We start from the raw sequence: 18,152 nt of genomic DNA, 5'->3' as shown, positions 1-18,152 counted from the left end.
GTTACCGCCTCACTTAACCTACATTTACAAAAACAAATAAAAGCCGAAGGATTTCAAGCATTTTTTGTAAAGATGAGGAGAACTCAGATCAGCCAAAAGTTAAAATAAGGATATTTATTAATTCTACTTACGGTATGTTTAGAAGATAGTTTGTTGGCACCCAAATAAAATATCAGACCCAATCATCTGGGTTTAATTCAGGCTGACATATCACTAATCCCCTGTCACGTTTTTTATGTTCAAACTACGTATTTTATTTTCTTAATGAATAAATCTCGCAGCGAAATATAGTTTTCTTAAAGGGAGCATCGCCACGGGTCAGACTGTAACATCACAGATGCAAAATCATGAATGAGTGAATGTGAGTGAATGAATGAGTATGCTGAATGAAGGCTTCAGCCTGCAATAGAGCCACTAAATGAGCTGCGGGTTTCAAACACAAGCTCAAATTCTACGTCTTACCACCTTTTAGCAAAGACAAAACGCGCGAGATCACATCCCCTGATCAATTAATCAACCCCAAAGCGATGTTTGAAACCCCGATCCAGGTAATCCCAGAAACAATTAAGTTAACTATTACGCTGCTCCGCGTCCTCTTCTTCTTAAAAAGAAATGACATTTGATAAAAGAAGAAATAATTACACCTTTTATTCCTACATCATACAATCTGGTCCGGAGAGCTTGGGGTTTCGTCAAATTTCAGCTTCCTTTTATATGGGTAAAGTTATGCAAGGTTTGAGGCCCCCGGAATGCCATTGGTTGTTGGGATGAGGTATTATAGATTATGGGTTGGGGGTGGTGGGGGTACTGCAAGCACCTCCCCTAGAAATGCAGCAAATCTCTCCCGTTTTCTCCTGGTGGGGCACTGGGAGGGCTGGAGACGTGCTTTGCATTGGCAGGCTGGTGAGGACACGTGTCTCCTCCCTGCCTCCCCCCCGGGCTCCACGGTACCGCATTGGCATCAGTAAAGGCACCTGAAAGACGAGAAGTAACTCCTGGAAGCGCTGCCTGCCACCTTATAACCCAAAAGAAAGCGATCTTACAGGCCTGCAAGAACCTGTGGCTCGCCTTTTGTCGTGCGTAAAGCTTTTGCGCACGCCGCTGAACTGCCTCAGAGACTGAGAAGGTGCGCTACGCGTCGAGCATCAGAGCGCAGTGCCAAGATGCAGAAACGGAGCAGCGACGTCTGAAGGTGACATGAACCTGGGGATAACGACAGGCTGCAGACGAGCAGTGACTAAAAAGTGGAGATAGCAACTGAAAACCGACGGTGTCTTCAACCAACATTTGCGCTTTCCTTCGTGGCTTTATCTAATGCAGAGAATCAAGAGCTGCAATCCAAAGTAGCCTCATTTTTTTTACTGACTGGAGGAGACAAACACTAATTAAGCTGCAGACAGTTCGGAATCCGGAGAGGTTCGAAAAATGGCGACGTTAATCAGAAGCAAGCTTTCCAATAAACTGACAAATGCAGCCACGGCTGTGTCCAACAAATCCCAGGCAAAGGTGAGCGGGATGTTCGCCAGGATGGGGTTTCAGGCCGCCACCGACGAAGAGGCTCTGGGTTTCGCCGCCTGCGATGACCTGGACTACGACCACCGGCAAGGCATGCAGATGGACATTTTAACATCCGATGAAATGGGGGGAGAGGGGAGCGGAGATGGAGGCGCACTGGATGGGGACAGCCACTACCAGAGGGACGGCACCGGTCCACCGCACTCTGCCTCAAAGGACGGAGATCCGACGAACGAGTTGACCGAAGTCAGACCAAAAATCACCGCTTGGGAGGCGGGCTGGAACGTCACGAACGCAATCCAGGTAAAAACGCACCCCCTCCACGGATTGTTCTGGGTTCCAAATGGTTGAGCCGCTTCCGAAGCATCCGAGAAATTCGAGATAAATAAATATCTACGAACACATCAAAATAATTATACACAAAGAAAAAAAATCAGCAGGCTTTTCCCTTTGAAGCAACTTTGTGAAGTGGCTGGTTTTTAAATTAAAGTCTGGCAAATATCCACTTTCTTTAAACCTTTTAAGTGCGTTCTCATAATCTCTGATCACAACAGTGAAGAGATTTTTTAGACGTTTATGCGCTATAAAGGGGGGGGATAGTTGATGCCCTGGCCCCCTCCTTTTCTCGACATGCACATTCTTTGTCTGGAGTAATGTGCTGTGTAGCTGATGCACGTCCCCGATAAATGCTCTCACAATACTCCGCGTGGGAATAAATAAGTGGATGGAGGAATTTTTGTGTAGACTCTAGAATAAAAAGAAAACCAAAACCTGCATTTTAAAAATGTTTTATAATTTTGTTTATATTAAAATCTAAATCCAGCTAAGTTAAAAGTAAGAATAACACTGTAGTTATGCAGGAAAATTGGTTTTATGATCAAGTCCAAGTGACATTTTAGACTAAAACCATAAAGACGCGGCTGAAAAATATGAAATTTCAAATTACAGAGATCAGTGTGTGTGCAAAAAGCTGCATTTCGAAAAAGTATTTATTTTTTATTTTATCTTTTCATGTGGGGAAAAAAATCACCACTTTAAAGTGGAGCATTTACTCGAGAGAGCCTGTGTGTACGCGTGCGCGCGTGTGTGTGGAGGCTATGCGACAAAAATCCCTCTAGACGCAATCCTTTTTATGCTTTATCGGGGCTGTGGTCGCGGCAGTCACCCTGACGTCAGAGTGTGTCTCCTCCAGCTCGTGATGACGTCAGAAGCGGGCAGATGCGCTCAAAGCCAAGTGGAAAACCCACAACATGAAAAGGGGAGTGAGATTCACTGAAGGGTCGGGCAGAGCAGCCTCAAAGCACACATTAAAACATCATCTAGTTACACGAATAAAAAATACTATGATAAGAAAAATAATTAATGATTAAATTAATACTTTTCATTTAACAACTTAATATAGCGCACAGCCTAATATTAGCGATGCTTTATTTGTCTGTGTTTGTAGGGGATGTTCGTTCTGGGCCTGCCCTACGCCATCCTGCACGGAGGATACCTCGGACTCTTTCTCATTATTTTCGCCGCTGTGGTGTGCTGCTACACGGGGAAAATCCTCATTGCCTGCCTGTACGAGGAGGACGAAGACGGACAGCTCGTCCGTGTGAGGGATTCTTATGTGGACATTGCCAACGCTTGCTGCGCGCCCAGATTCCCGTCTCTAGGTGGCCATATCGTGAATGTAGCCCAAATCATAGAGCTAGTGATGACTTGCATCCTGTACGTGGTGGTCAGCGGTAATCTCATGTACAACAGCTTCCCCAACATGCCAATTTCCCAGAAGTCCTGGGCCATCATCGCCACCGCTGCTCTCCTCCCCTGCGCCTTTCTCAAGAACCTGAAAGCCGTCTCCAAGTTCAGCTTGCTTTGCACGTTAGCCCACTTTGTCATTAACGTCCTCGTTATAGCGTACTGCCTCTCCAGAGCGAGGGACTGGGCCTGGGACAAGGTGAAGTTTTACATCGATGTCAAGAAATTCCCCATCTCCATTGGGATTATTGTGTTCAGCTACACCTCGCAGATCTTCCTGCCGTCTCTGGAGGGGAACATGCAGAAACCGAGCGAGTTTCACTGCATGATGAACTGGACTCACATCGCTGCCTGCATCCTCAAGGGTCTATTCGCCCTGGTGGCCTACCTGACCTGGGCTGATGAAACCAAGGAGGTCATCACAGACAACCTGCCCCCAACCATCCGAGCTGTCGTCAACCTCTTCCTCGTGTCCAAAGCTTTGCTGTCGTATCCGCTGCCGTTTTTCGCTGCTGTCGAGGTATTAGAGAAAACATTTTTCAACGAAGGGGGACGCGCCTACTTTCCAGATTGCTACGGAGGCGATGGACGCCTAAAGTCCTGGGGACTCACTCTCCGATGTAGCCTTGTTGTGTTCACCCTGCTCATGGCGATCTATGTGCCACATTTCGCCCTCCTCATGGGCCTCACCGGCAGCCTGACGGGCGCAGGCCTTTGCTTTCTGCTTCCCAGTCTCTTCCACCTCAAGCTTTTATGGAGAAAGCTGCTATGGCACCAGGTTTTCTTTGATGTCGCCATCTTTGTAATAGGAGGTATATGCAGCATATCTGGTTTCATCCACTCAATGGAGGGGCTCATAGAGGCTTTTAGATATAACATACAAGAATAATTGCAAGCCATTGCTGGAACTAGATGTTAACTGCAAGTCTCCATTTAGTGAAAAAAATAAAATAAAATAAAATAAAATTTAAAAAACACATGACTCCCTGGCGAGCGCAGTCCCTTCTGCTTAATTCATGCGTAAAAGTGCGCACAGAGCACACGCGGACATTTTCGCACTCATACAGTGCTTGCATCAGTCTACACACACACACACACACACACACACACACACACACACACACACACACACACACACACACACACACACACACACACAGTTGGTGGCAGTGAGGGAATCTAATGCATCCACGACACACTTTAGCCTACGGACAATACATGTTGTATAAATATGCCAACAAGAGTACATATACATATTTTCCAGTGGAGTGAACGTTTACAATATCGACCTTAAAACAAAATTGCAAAAAGGGCAGTTCGCCTTTTCGTCGCTCTTGTGGTGCTTCCCCACACGAGACTTCACTTCATGTAACGCTCGAGTTTGTGATGGACGGACTTGTTGTGATTTAATGATGTTTAAGATGTTTTAAAGGGATTAAAACACACGCGCGCGCACACACGCAACACCACTTCTTTTTTTTAGGTGATTCGCAATTTGACTGCGGGCTTTGAGTGTGGCATTAAACCCAAAATCGAACGCCGGTGCATCTAAAAGATAAAATAAGACAACGGCAATAAGAGATAGAAACACACGACGGCGTAAAGACGATAAAAAGTAATTGTGAAGTTTCCTGAGAAATACGCAAAAATTGACTTTCCCCGATTATTTAATATTCTGGCAATGCAAACTATCAGAGAGTACACAGCAGCTAAACAAACTATGCATTGAATGTATGATATTTTAGACACAAATACATTGAAACTGGGAAGTGGAAATTTAAGAATCCTTTAATTTTCGGTTCATCCTCGTGTAATAGTAACGCTTTGTTGATAGGCCTGGTTTGTTTTTTTTCTTCGATATTTACTTTAATTCACTTTTCAATCGGCAATAACGTCCAGCCCCACAGATCTCAGCAACACGGGGAGTATTAAATGAAATAATACACACACATAAGAAATAGAACGAAAACACGCACATGCACGCACACACACGCGGCCTGTTCGTTTTTTATTTCTAATTAATTTTGAAAATCTCATGTCTCGGAAAAAAAAAATTCGGTGTCTGAAAATCTAAAAGAGAAAGATCGTTAAAGAGGAAAATGTGCATACAGACATTTTTCATTCTGTGCAATCCAATGGGTCCTGTGGAAATGTTATAAAACCGTATGTGTAGTGTGTTATTGTGGTTTCAAAAAGATGGAATGTATATCTCAAAGTCGTTATCATATATCGTGAAAATTAATATTAAAGAATAAAGAAATAAGTGAAATTATATTGTAAAAATGTGTGTGGTTTTATGTAAAACGAGAATCGGTCAGAACATGTATTTTTTTCTCTATAATAAAAGATAGAAAACGATGGTTAGTCGCATTCATATTTGTTAAATTCAAACTGAGGTTCAACGCGCAGAGTTAAGACTGCGCAGGCCCGTGACTTAGAAAAATAACCATATAATGTGTGTGCGAGTGAGTGAGAGGAGGGTATGTGGTCATACTACTACTACTACACAATCCGATTACCGTTTCAGCTCCACCCGTCATAGACCTGAGTCTGCAGAGACATCCACAGCGCGCACGTTTTCCACCAGGCCTCACATTCCTGCGTGTTCACATAAAATGTCGACAGATTTTCTGCTGCAGGCACTCATCAGGGCCTCATGGCCGACCTGTTTATCCACTCTGTTGATTTTATCCCGCCTCCTCTCAAGCTGTCAAGTTTCAACTTTACCAAGTGCGCCATACTAGTCAGTCAGGTATGGATTTTCCTTATAGCGCGGAACCCATCAAAATGAGTGCGCATTTAAAGGCGGGGTTACTGCAGAAAACAGGTTTTACAAAGCTCACTAGCTTGAATGTGATTTACGGCTCTCAAAAGGTGGAGATGCTTCACAGGTTTAACTGCAGACAAAAACAAAAATGAAAAAAAAAAGGCTTAGTTTGGTTTCAAGGTGTAATAGAAAACAAACAAAACTCCATCACGCATCAGTATTTTAAGTGAGCCACCCTAGAGAGCATGACATTATAGAACCAGAATTTACGGAATGTATGGGTTGAAAATATTAACGAAAACAACGAATTTTGTTACTAAAAATGAGTCTGATCGTCCCGTGATGATCTCAGTGACACATGGCAGGGGAGCCCCCTAGTGGACACAAACTGAAAATACTAGCTGGAAGCAGAGAGACTTATTGACTCCATTTCTTAAAATCTTTTCACAATAGCACGAGTTCTTTCGTGACCATTCCGGGACAAAACTACATTATTTTTACTGTAAACATTAAAAGACAGCAGGTCACAGTTGTTCTTGATGCTTTATTAAATACAACTTTGAAATAAGCTGTATAACCATGCTGAGGCACTCCATCCACAGCTGTGGCTCAGGAGGCAAATTATCTACAGATTCAGTCCCAGCTCTTACATTATGCTTGTCAGATGGTCTTTGGCCAAAAGTACAGTGGGGCAAAAAAGTATTTAGTCAGCCACCGATTGTGCAAGTTCCCCCACCTAAAATGATGACAGAGGTCAGTAATTTGCACCAGAGGTACACTTCAACTGTGAGAGACAGAATGTGAAAAAAAAAAATCCATGAATCCACATGGTAGGATTTGTAAAGAATTTATTCGTAAATCAGGGTGGAAAATAAGTATTTGGTCAATAACAAAAATACAACTCAATACTTTGTAACATAACCTTTGTTGGCAATAACAGAGGTCAAACGTTTACTATAGGTCTTTACCAGGTTTGCACACACAGTAGCTGGTATTTTGGCCCATTCCTCCATGCAGGTCTTCTCGAGAGCAGTGATGTTTTGGGGCTGTCGCCGAGCAACACGGACTTTCAACTCCCGCCACAGATTTTCTATGGGGTTGAGGTCTGGAGACTGGCTAGGCCACTCCAGGACTTTCAAATGCTTCTTACGGAGCCACTCCTTTGTTGCCCGGGCGGTGTGTTTTGGATCATTGTCATGTTGGAAGACCCAGCCTCATTTCATCTTCAAAGTTCTCACTGATGGAAGGAGGTTTTGGCTCAAAATCTCACGATACATGGCCCCATTCATTCTGTCCTTAACACGGATCAGTCGTCCTGTCCCCTTGGCAGAAAAACAGCCCCATAGCATGATGTTTCCACCCCCATGCTTCACAGTAGGTATGGTGTTCTTGGGATGCAACTCAGTATTCTTCTTCCTCCAAACACAACGAGTTGAGTTTATACCAAAAAGTTCTACTTTGGTTTCATCTGACCACATGACATTCTCCCAATCCTCTGCTGTATCATCCATGTGCTCTCTGGCAAACTTCAGACGGGCCTGGACATGCACTGGCTTCAGCAGCGGAACACGTCTGGCACTGCGGGATTTGATTCCCTGCCGTTGTAGTGTGTTACTGATGGTGACCTTTGTTACTTTGGTCCCAGCTCTCTGCAGGTCATTCACCAGGTCCCCCCGTGTGGTTCTGGGATCTTTGCTCACCGTTCTCATGATCATTTTGACCCCACGGGATGAGCTCTTGCGTGGAGCCCCAGATCGAGGGAGATTATCAGTGGTCTTGTATGTCTTCCATTTTCTGATGATTGCTCCCACAGTTGATTTTTTTCACACCAAGCTGCTTGCCTATTGTAGATTCACTCTTCCCAGTCTGGTGCAGGTCTACAATACTTTTCCTGGTGTCCTTCGAAAGCTCTTTGGTCTTGGCCATGGCGGAGTTTGGAGTCTGACTGTTTGAGGCTGTGGACAGGTGTCTTTTATACAGATGATGAGTTCAAACAGGTGCCATTCATACAGGTAACGAGTGGGGGACAGAAAAGCTTCTTACAGAAGACGTTACAGGTCTGTGAGAGCCAGAGATTTTCCATGTTTGAGGTGACCAAATACTTATTTTCCACCCTAATTTACGAATAAATTCTTTACAAATCCTACCATGTGGATTCATGGATTTTTTTTTTCCACATTGTCTCTCACAGTTGAAGTGTACCTCTGGTGCAAATTACTGACCTCTGTCATCATTTTAAGTGGGGGAACTTGCACAATCGGTGGCTGACTAAATACTTTTTTGCCCCACTGTATAACTGAATTCCAAATTGCTTGCAGGCCCACTGAAGGCAGCATGTAGTAAAAAGTTGGTTGCTTATTGAGTAGAAAAGCTCTACAGACTGTGTCAGAGAATCCTAAATAAAAGTGTGAATTTCACAACAGGAAAGAACAAAACATCATGGTCAAGACAGGTCAGCAAACCTTTAACATGTTTTTCATATTTGGCACATGCAGTTTTAATCTGTGACTTATTGAAATTAAAGTCAATTCCACTTATTTAGGACTCACACACACTCCCTCAAAACAAATATCTAACCAATCCAGTTACCACAGACCCACAAGTCACACTTACATTACAAATAAATGAAACAGGAACTTTTCATAAATGACAAATTCTTCTACCAGCTCCCTGTGCAGCCTGGACACAGCTGGAGGTGTATGAAGTCGATGAGAGCGCCTCACTCAAACGTCAGTGTGAAGACAGGTTACTGAGTAAAATAACTGAGCCTGAAACACAAAAACTGTTAAATACACACTGGACAAATTCCAGAGTGAGAGTCTTTGATGATAATTTATTTATCAATTTCAAGTAACGACGTTTTAGAAAAGCTCAGTAAAACTCTCATAATTCTGCAGACAGTAAAATATTTACAGGAAACAGAATGCCACAGAAAGAAAGTTCAGGTAAGACAGAAAACATTAAGTTTAAAAAAAAAAAAAAAAGATAAAATATAGCTAAGTGGCTCAAAATATTTGCAAACCAAAATACTGTTCCACCAAGTGGTTTTAAAGTCAGAGATAGAAGCAGATTTTCATACATCAGCTACACCCTCGTGTTTATCTTGTACAGTCTCCATCAGACGTGCGGTCGTACATAGAGACCAGTCACTGGCTGGGCTCTTCACTGTTTAAGGTTGTTGGCTTCTTGGTCGAGTACTCGACCACCCAGGGGTGGGACAGGACTCCCTGGATGGGCAGTCTGTGCATAGGGTTGTGCTTCAGCAGCCTGGCAACCAAGTCTTTAGCTCCAGCACTGATAGTGGCCTGTGGTGGGTAAGAGTACTCCACCTGGAGGTCAAAGACAGAAAATGGGAATAAATATTCAACTTTTGAGAGAAGCCGTAGAGCATTTCTGTACTGTGGTGGTGTCATACCCTTGAAATCCTGCGGTAGGTCTCCTCGTGGGTTTTTGCTTCAAATGGGGGTTTTCCAACCAGGAACTCGTAGCAAAGGACCCCGAGACTCCACAGGTCCACTTTCTCGTCATGAGTTTTCCCCTCAATCATCTCTGGAGGTAAGTAGTCCAGTGTCCCACACAGAGTGGACCTCCTGAAGAAAAGAGAAAAAAAAATGTTTGTTCTCTTTAATGATATACAATTTCTTACCTGTGTAGGCTAAATCATTTCCATAGTTTCACCTTCAACATGATTAAAAGCGAAAAAGTTGCATGAACATACCTGGAGGACGGGGTGTGAACAGACCAGCCGAAATCCGCGATCTTGAGCTCCCCATTGGCCCCCAGTAACAGGTTCTCTGGTTTGATGTCCCTGTGGATCACCTTTTTGGTGTGGCAATAGTTGAGGGCATCTGCTAACTCCATGATGTACTAGAACAACACATTAAGCACACAAGTATTAAGCACACAACACGCATCACAGAAGAGATGCTTTAAGTGAACGTAAAACATCCTGGAAACAGGATTCTCTACAAATAAAGGGTAAAACTAGGGAAGCTCCTTAGATTATAGAACAACAAGAGTGCCGAAAAGGTCTTAACTCTGCACTCTTACCGTGGCGCTTATGTTCTCGGGAAAATGCCCACAGCGCTGGAGCTCGCTGTACAGCTCTCCCCTGGGTGCAAACTCCAGGATGAGGTACACACGAGAGGCATCGTGGAAGTAGCCATAGAGTCGCAGGATGTTCGGATGCCTGTAGGAAAATCAGGACCATTAGATATTTTGACAATCATCATTTCCAATATGTATGGACTCCCCAAACTAAACTGCTATTCATTACTATGGTAAGGGGTAATTTTACTGAAGGGAATGTGTAGTTGGCATGTTTTAGTGCCATTTTTCTGTAAATGAATCCATGTGGTCATATTAAAAAAAAAGTTGGGCATATGGAAGTCCACAGAGTCTCACACTCGCCGTCTGATGATCAGATTTGTTGAGATTCAGAAACCATAGCGTGCCTGTGACGTTCTCCATATCTGAAGTAAAATCCAATCACTGAGGGAAAAGGTTTTAAACCTGACAGTGTTAACATTTAGATAAACGTGAAAACCCCACAGCATCTGAACATTTGTCTGACAGTGACATGAAGAAGAGTCTGATTTCCACAGATTAAAATAAATAAAAAATATATAATAATCAAAAAAACAAGTTATCATACTAACACAGGTCTTCCCAGCCGTACAGCAGGAGCATACCAACACAGCCAAACAGAACACAAACCACATTTACACACTTTCATATGTGATGAGCCACATTAAAGCGATGGACCCATTCATACAAGAGACAAAAGGCATTCACAGGTTAAACTCTAAAACCATACGCTGTTGCTCGTAAAGACTTAAAATCATCAATCAGCAACATAAAACCAAGCAGATATTAGTTATGGGCTAATAATGTTTACTTTGAGGTGTTCACCTCATCTGCCCACTTCTTCTTGGCTCACTTATTTGCATTTTTACCAGTCGTAAAAAAAAAACAACAATTCCTGCAATTGAGATTCAAACGACATTTTAATACTTTATTTTTCCCAAATTTAAAATTTAAAGGTCTGAATATTTGAGCAAGAACCCCACAGACACATTTACAGTCATTACAATTACGAAGAAACTAATTCAATGCAGTTATATCTAATATGAACAATGAGCACAAGCCACAGATAATCTTCCATTTTGGAACATGTGTCCTAGACTTAAAAAACAGACTTTATTATTTTTGACCCAAAACGAGTGTCTGAGCCCGTGCACAAACTCAGAAGCAGCATTTAAAGAGTTGGAGTCAGAAAGCTGTTTTTCCATAGACTTCTAAAGGACTTTTTGCAACCACATCCATCACAGTCTGCTGGCCTTCAGGAGTGCAGGGTTTGTAGGTACTTCTACATCTGCTTAATTTTTCTGACCTGGAATCTATGACTGTTTTATACCATTTGTATGAGACTCAAGACCAGGACTGGGCATCGTCACCAACATCTACAACTGATTCTATTCTGATTCGCAAGGTCCCGACTCCATTCAATTCAATTCAACTTAGAGTCAGAAATATTATAATCATTTATCTTTGATTCGTACTGTCCAAAGAATGCTCTAAAAATGGTAAATTAAAAATATTTCATTTCAAATTACTTGAAAATTTCTCTGCAATTACAAACTCAGTGTAAATTATCTAGGCATAAAAACAAAGCTGACACCTGTGAAACTTCATCAGAAGTGCAAGCCTCACAGCTGATGCCTTTGTGTCAAAGTAGCTAATGATTAATCACAGAAAAATATGAAGGAGAATTTCCTGGCCTGGCTTTTTATAGCAGAAAGCCACTGCTGGCTGATTTTGTGGTGTGATTTTGTTGTGGTGGAAGCAAAACAGCCAAAGTAAGAGGGAACATATTAAAATATATTGGACCAGAAAATAGATTTTTTAAAACTCACTCCTACTCAAGACAGTTTTGAAAAATCAGACATGGATCCAAGATAATTTGAGTAGAATAATGCTGTTGTGCTGACTACCAAAGTCATTTTTGCTTACTTTCCCTACAACAATCAGTCACTTCAGTTTGACCCCATCTCTTTTCCCTCATCTGTAGCTCGCCTGCAGTGGGTCTATTCAATTTTTTCAATTCAATTTTATTTATATAGCGCCAAATCACAACAAAAGTCGCCTCAAGGCGCTTTATATTGTCTACTCACCACAGTTTGAGAAACGCTAGTCTGGGGAGTAGTTAATTACAATTAACAGTAAAATATAATTCGACAGATGTTACCTGAGGTGAGACTGGATCTCCACTTCTCTCCTCAGCTGGTGCTCCACCCCAGCCTTCTCCAGCTGCTTTTTGAAGAGCACCTTCAGGGCCAGGATGAACTTAGTCTGTCGCTCCCTGGCGAGGTAGACATTCCCGAACTTCCCCTTTCCCAAAGGACGACCAATGTCAAAATTTTCCAGACTCCATCGTGTCCTGTGTGAGCAAACCAGCACACGGTTACAGCAAGAGCGACATAAACTTTAACCTGTCATAAAAGTATATGGATGAGACAAGGAACTACTCTTAAACGTACTTTGATGTAGAGGTTTGTGCATGATCGTTCTTGGCAGGTTTGTCTGGACAAAGAAAGAGGAGGATACATTTTAGCACCCAAAACACAGACACAAACACCATTGTTTTCCCAGTTTAGTATTACACTTACCCTGTGGCTTCTCTGGCTTTTGTGGTTCCAACTGGGGTTTGGTCAGGTTTGGTTTAGGAGCTTGCGTTTTCAGCTGCTTTTGCTGGGTGCTGGGTTTGAGCTGTGTTGCTGCATTTACATTCTGAGTAGCGGGGTTCACATTCTGATCAGCAGGGTGTGTCGACTTGACAGTAGCGGGCAGGTTTGACACTGGTTTCTGGTGACTCATAGGCCTCTGAACGCGCTGAGGTCCATTTGATACACCTAGAACTCGCTGATGCGGGGTTGGTGTGACTACAGCCTTCTGAATGGGCTGTGACTGCTGCAATACAGGAATCCGCTTGGGCCCATCACTGGTTGACTGCAAACAAACAAGATAAACAATAATAATAATTGAAAAAAGCTTCAAGCTTTTTACTTTTTTTTTTAAAAGTATTATAAATTAGCTTTACCTTGAAAAAAAAAATAAAAAAAAATTGTAATTTGAAATTCATTTCATTTCTAAATTTTCTTAACCATCTATTCAACCTAGTCTCTCACTGAGCACATCCTGGACAGGTCGCTGGTGTGTCACATGGCTAACAGAGACGGAGACAACCATATGCTCTTGCCAACGTCCAATTTAAGGTCATCAATTCTGCTCATATTATCAAGATTAACAATGCTTTTTGTGGTGTAGTCAATATGGTCAGTTTAGTTTATTTATAAGCTCATTTAAAAAAAATAACTGCTGGCTACCATCCCGTACAACTGGACGGGTAAAATACATAGGTAATAAAAATAAAATAGATTTTAAAAAGAAAAAATGAGAACATGAGTAAAGCAAGATTGAGAAAAAGTAATCCAATTAGAGTTAAAAGCCAATGATGAAAACAGGTTTTGAAAATGTCTAATGCTGGAGGGGTCCAGATGTGCAGATGCAGTTTGTTCCACTATTTAGGAGCAAAAACCCTGATCAGCTGTTTTAATCTAGGAGAACCTGCTAAACAGATCTCAGTGATCTAATGGAAGTAGGCAAAGTTATATGGAAGCAAGAAGGTGCAAACGCATGCAATGCCTTAAAAATGATATGTGGTCTGTCTTGCACATGCCAGTTAAAAGTCAAGCTGCAGCATTTTGGACCAGTTGCAGTCAGGGTAATAGTGACAGACTGTCACCTGAAAAGTCAGGACTCTAAAAATCTGAAACTTTGAAATCTGTTTACCTTTGTGAGTTCCCTAATCTGAAGAAAAAAAAACCCCCCAAACAAACAAGTTTTAACAACAGCATTTATCTTTTACCTCAAAAGACACGGTTATCTAAATTAACAAACACCAATTCTATTTTAATCAGTGGATCAATACTCCTATGATCACATACAAGTGCTTAGTTCTGGCCATGTTCATTTTCACCCATCCAGCTTTGTGGGTAAATTCTCTCTTAGGTCCGTTTTTGGTGATGCATATGCCGAGTCTCTATATACACTAGATCTTCTTAATAAGCCATATAGAAAAGTGTCCAAAGACACTGGTATGCTTGGAAGCGCAAATCTAATGCCATACACAGTAATCAAGGATATTTACCAAAACAAAACAAGAAACAAAAACACACATTTAATAAAATTTTTAACCAGCCCCGGGTTTATGATGAGTTACCTTAATTTCAGGCCTTTGAAGTTTCGTGCCTTTTGGCATCTTGTGCATAGCAGTAGAGTCCATAATCTAATAAAGAAGTAAACGGAGACAGGTTTTATTCAAAGAAATTGTTAAAAACGTGATTGGAATTAAGAAAAACATGCAGTTTGTTTAACTCTTTAGTCTGTCACATTTCTTCTAGCTAAGGAGGTTGGAAGAGACGCTTTTCTTTTCAACCTCTTTAGACTACGATGACCGAGAACCTTCAAGACATTTCTTCTAGCTTAAAAAAACCAAACAAACCCAATAACAATCCTGTTTGGATATAGACGCTCTTGTATTCATGTCTGAAATAACTGTTTAAAAATGTATATACAATTTACAATGTTTATTCTGTCAGGAAGATTAACAGTAGCCATCATCGTCACGTTGTTGCCGATCAGGTAAAGTTAAATTAGCATCCACACCATAACACCACGTTAAACATCACCTTTTTGCAACAAGCTAGTTGTATAAAACCACTTACCTAAATATATTATTGCAATGACCCGATTCAGCGCTAAACGATAATTTTTCTAGAACATAAACAGGTCGAAAACAGCTCCAAGGGAGGCTAGCTAACAGCTACATCGGCCAGTAGACCACAGCTGGCGTTTGTGGCTCGCTACAAACATAAGGACTATCCACGAAGACGTTACGACGAGTCTACCTTAGTATCACTTCTTTTTTCTGAAAAATACTACATGAGTGCTAATAAAACAATAAAGTCGAAACACAAAGCTGTAGCAGTACAGAGACTGACTGAGATTGGCTAACTCTCCGAACACTGCTCGTTTAATTTCAAACGGCCCTCGGTTTAAAACCTTTAAATACAACACAGGCTGCTATTGGCTGAGGGAATGCTCAGTACTCACTCTCCATTGGCTGAGGCTATCGCGGCGGCCGGTGGAGAGTGACGTACTAACGTCGAAGTGAATCTTCCAAAACACTAGGGGGCAGTCCACAGACACTGTCAGTACAGGAACTCTTCCATACCACATGCTATTACACTTAATGATTTTATTATTACTTCAGCTGCTTGAAAAAAAAGTTTCTTCCCAAATATAAACTCAGAAAAACAAGAGTTAATCATAGTTTCATAGTATTTTCTTTCTTTTTATTACTATCAATGATATCGCTTTTGAAATCTATTTAAATTTATTATTTTTGATTCCCAGTAGATCAGAAATTACAAAACGCATTTATTTGTCTTTATATTATTATAATTATTATTGGACGACTTTCTTTAAAAAGAAAAAAAGTTAAATCAGCAACAAATATAAGGAATAAATGCAATGCTTAAGTAAATAAAAAATGCAAATTACATAATCAACTGCAAATTATAAAGCGAGTTTAGAGCCCTCCTTTTATTTGTTTGTGTTGTCTAAATAACACAAACAAATAAAGCCTTTTATTTATTTTATGTTTCTTTTTGTTTTTGCTAGTTTTAAAACTTTGGCTGGAAAATGTAAGAAAAACAACTTCTGACCCCCTCACAGATAATTATTACACAAACTAAAGGCCAGAGGTGGGACCAAGTCATTGTTTTGCAAGTCTCAAGTAAGTCTCAAGTCTTTATCCTCAAGTCTCAAGTCAAGTCTCAAGTAATGTCAGGCAAGTCAGAGTCGAGTCTCAAGTCACTGGTGTAAAAGTCCAAGTAAAGTCACAAGTCTGAAATTTTGAATTTCAAGTCCTTTCGAGTCTTTAAAAAAAAAACCGAAAAAAAGCATGTTGCAGTTATATGCTAAATGTAAATATTAGACCATGTAATTTTTAAATCTGTGTTTTTCTCAACACATGACAAAATAGTGAACTTAGAAAATATACACAAATTGTGAAATTGCACCTCTTTAAAATGCAGCTCAATTAAACCTAGCTCCAAGAATAATTTTCACCGACAGTTCTGAGATAAGCTGCATGTTATTCTTGGATGCGCTTGTAGGACCGGCTTTAAAATCGTATGACAAAAATATCATACATAAATAAATGATATTTTAAAAAATATATAATTTAAAAAAAAACTGCATCACCAACGTAGCCTGGAAAACATTTGCTAGTTAGATGAAGTCAGCTATCTCATCGTAGCATATTTATATGCATATTTATAATTATACGCTTCTTGGAGTGAGTGCATACACTCATGAAGTTTAGTAACTTCCGGTCACTGCAACAAGCCCAGGTACAGTTTACCGACGGATGGGTGCAGGACCTTGAAATGCACCGTGTAGAACGAAAGACCATCGTACGTATCATAAGTTTACCAGTCTCACAAATCGTCGTCATAAATACACATTCGTTAACCGTTTATTAATAGGACCTTTGAGCTCAACGGTAGTTAATTAGCAGTGGAAATAATTTCTGGTAGCATCACAGAAATGTAGCAGTGACAATAATATTGTATGCTGTAATCGCACTGGACAATTAGTGATACAAAACAACTGTTTTACCCTGTGAATAAAAGTATATGTTTTTGTCAATGTACCATAATAACAGAAGCGAAACACAATATTCTGTCAGGACAATTCACTATTTATGCACAATAAACAAAGGAGCATAGCGCGACAATTTCTGTTCAGCGCCAGACTTGCTTGTAACCTATATCACCAATTATGTTAACTACAACAGCAGACTGACCTTTGTGGAAATGCTTGGAGCAGACTAACCTGTGAGCTGGAGTGTTCTGGGACGTTATAATTGGTCTTTGAATGGCTGCAATCCAGTCGCCTCTTTGTTACTTCGGAAACATGGCTCGAACAATTTCTCTTCAACAACGTAATCCGATAACAACCGATCTCTTTACCCGTCGGCTTCCCGTGGCTGTCATGTGACCGGCTATTGCAGTTAATAATACAACAGCTTCTTGACATTTTTGTGTTTCTTTTTATCGCTGTGTGACTGGTTTCAATTGAAAGCCTGCGTGCGCTAGTACCGCTTGCCACGAGTTCCCAGAATCCTTTGCGGTTCTACCCGTGAATGACGTCACATTTCCAATCTCTATAATATGCATGTTAAATTTTATATTTGGGGTAAAATATCAAGTCTTTTCAAGTAAACCGGTTCAAGTCCAATTCACGTCCCAAGTCATTGGTGTAAAAGTCCAAGTCAAGTCACAAGTCTTAGAACATTATTTCAAGTCAAGTCTAAAGTCATAAAATTAATGACTCGAGTCTGACTCGAGTCCAAGTCATGTGACTCGAGTCCACACCTCTGTTAGTAATACACATCTTAGCAAAGGTTTGAAGACATGTAATTAAAAAAAATTCCACGTAGTTTTCTAATAAATCATTTGCTGTTCGGTTATATAAGCCTTTCGGTTATATAAGCCTTTAATATATGAGAAACTACATCCAGGGAGAAATAAACATTAATTAAGTGATTTCCTTTGCAAGATATCTTTGGGCATCTCTTGGTGGGTAATTAATCTAATTACGTGGTGATGAATCCAGTTTTATCAGTACCGTAGGGTCAGATATATCCAGCAAAACAGGCCAGATATATCCAGCAAAACAGGCTTCCAAGAGATTCAGAAGCCTGTTTCAGAAGCCTGTTTTCAGATTCAGAATAATCATAGGATACTGTTATGATTTTTGTGGATTAAGAAAAGAACTTATATCCCATTTGTGGTGTTTTATTGAATTGTGCTAATGACTCAGACACAGACGATAAGGACATTTTCTCTGTTTTCAAAGATACTATGAGAATTTTATGTTGTGCAAGGGCAGCTTACATTCTTCAATATCACTGTTGCACTTCAGTGACCATTAACTATCTAACCATTAGCAGCTAACTGGCCAGAAAATGTATTGAAAGAAATCTCATTATGTC

At 40.9% G+C, this 18,152-nt stretch overlaps 2 protein-coding genes across 2 annotated transcripts; one reads left to right on the top strand and one right to left on the bottom strand.

Annotated features, from left to right (window-relative positions):
• The first annotated feature begins 854 nt into the window (after nucleotides 1–854).
• Nucleotides 855–5,619, top strand: slc32a1 (solute carrier family 32 member 1). Its single transcript, XM_085275128.1, has 2 exons — nucleotides 855–1,818; nucleotides 2,963–5,619. Exons 1-2 carry the CDS (start codon nucleotides 1,426–1,428, stop codon nucleotides 4,148–4,150), a joined length of 1,581 nt encoding a protein of 526 aa, XP_085131254.1. The 5' UTR covers nucleotides 855–1,425; the 3' UTR covers nucleotides 4,151–5,619.
• A 3,227-nt stretch (nucleotides 5,620–8,846) lies between these two features.
• On the bottom strand, nucleotides 8,847–15,361 carry aurka (aurora kinase A). The gene is made up of 9 exons (XM_085275127.1): nucleotides 14,815–15,361; nucleotides 14,310–14,375; nucleotides 12,697–13,036; nucleotides 12,568–12,610; nucleotides 12,276–12,467; nucleotides 10,079–10,217; nucleotides 9,747–9,895; nucleotides 9,444–9,618; nucleotides 8,847–9,357 (listed from the first exon to the last, which is right to left on the bottom strand). Exons 2-9 carry the CDS (start codon nucleotides 14,370–14,372, stop codon nucleotides 9,175–9,177), a joined length of 1,284 nt encoding a protein of 427 aa, XP_085131253.1. The 5' UTR covers nucleotides 14,373–14,375; nucleotides 14,815–15,361; the 3' UTR covers nucleotides 8,847–9,174.
• Nucleotides 15,362–18,152: the final 2,791 nt, after the last annotated feature.

Source organism: Mchenga conophoros, linkage group LG5 (genome assembly GCF_057382185.1).
Source record: "Mchenga conophoros isolate Kocher_MC1m ecotype Shallow Benthic linkage group LG5, M_conophoros_male_GT1.1, whole genome shotgun sequence".
In the NCBI taxonomy this organism is placed as follows: domain Eukaryota; kingdom Metazoa; phylum Chordata; class Actinopteri; order Cichliformes; family Cichlidae; genus Mchenga; species Mchenga conophoros.
Note: the sequence above shows the minus strand (reverse complement) of the source record. Positions and strands in the feature narration are given on the sequence as shown.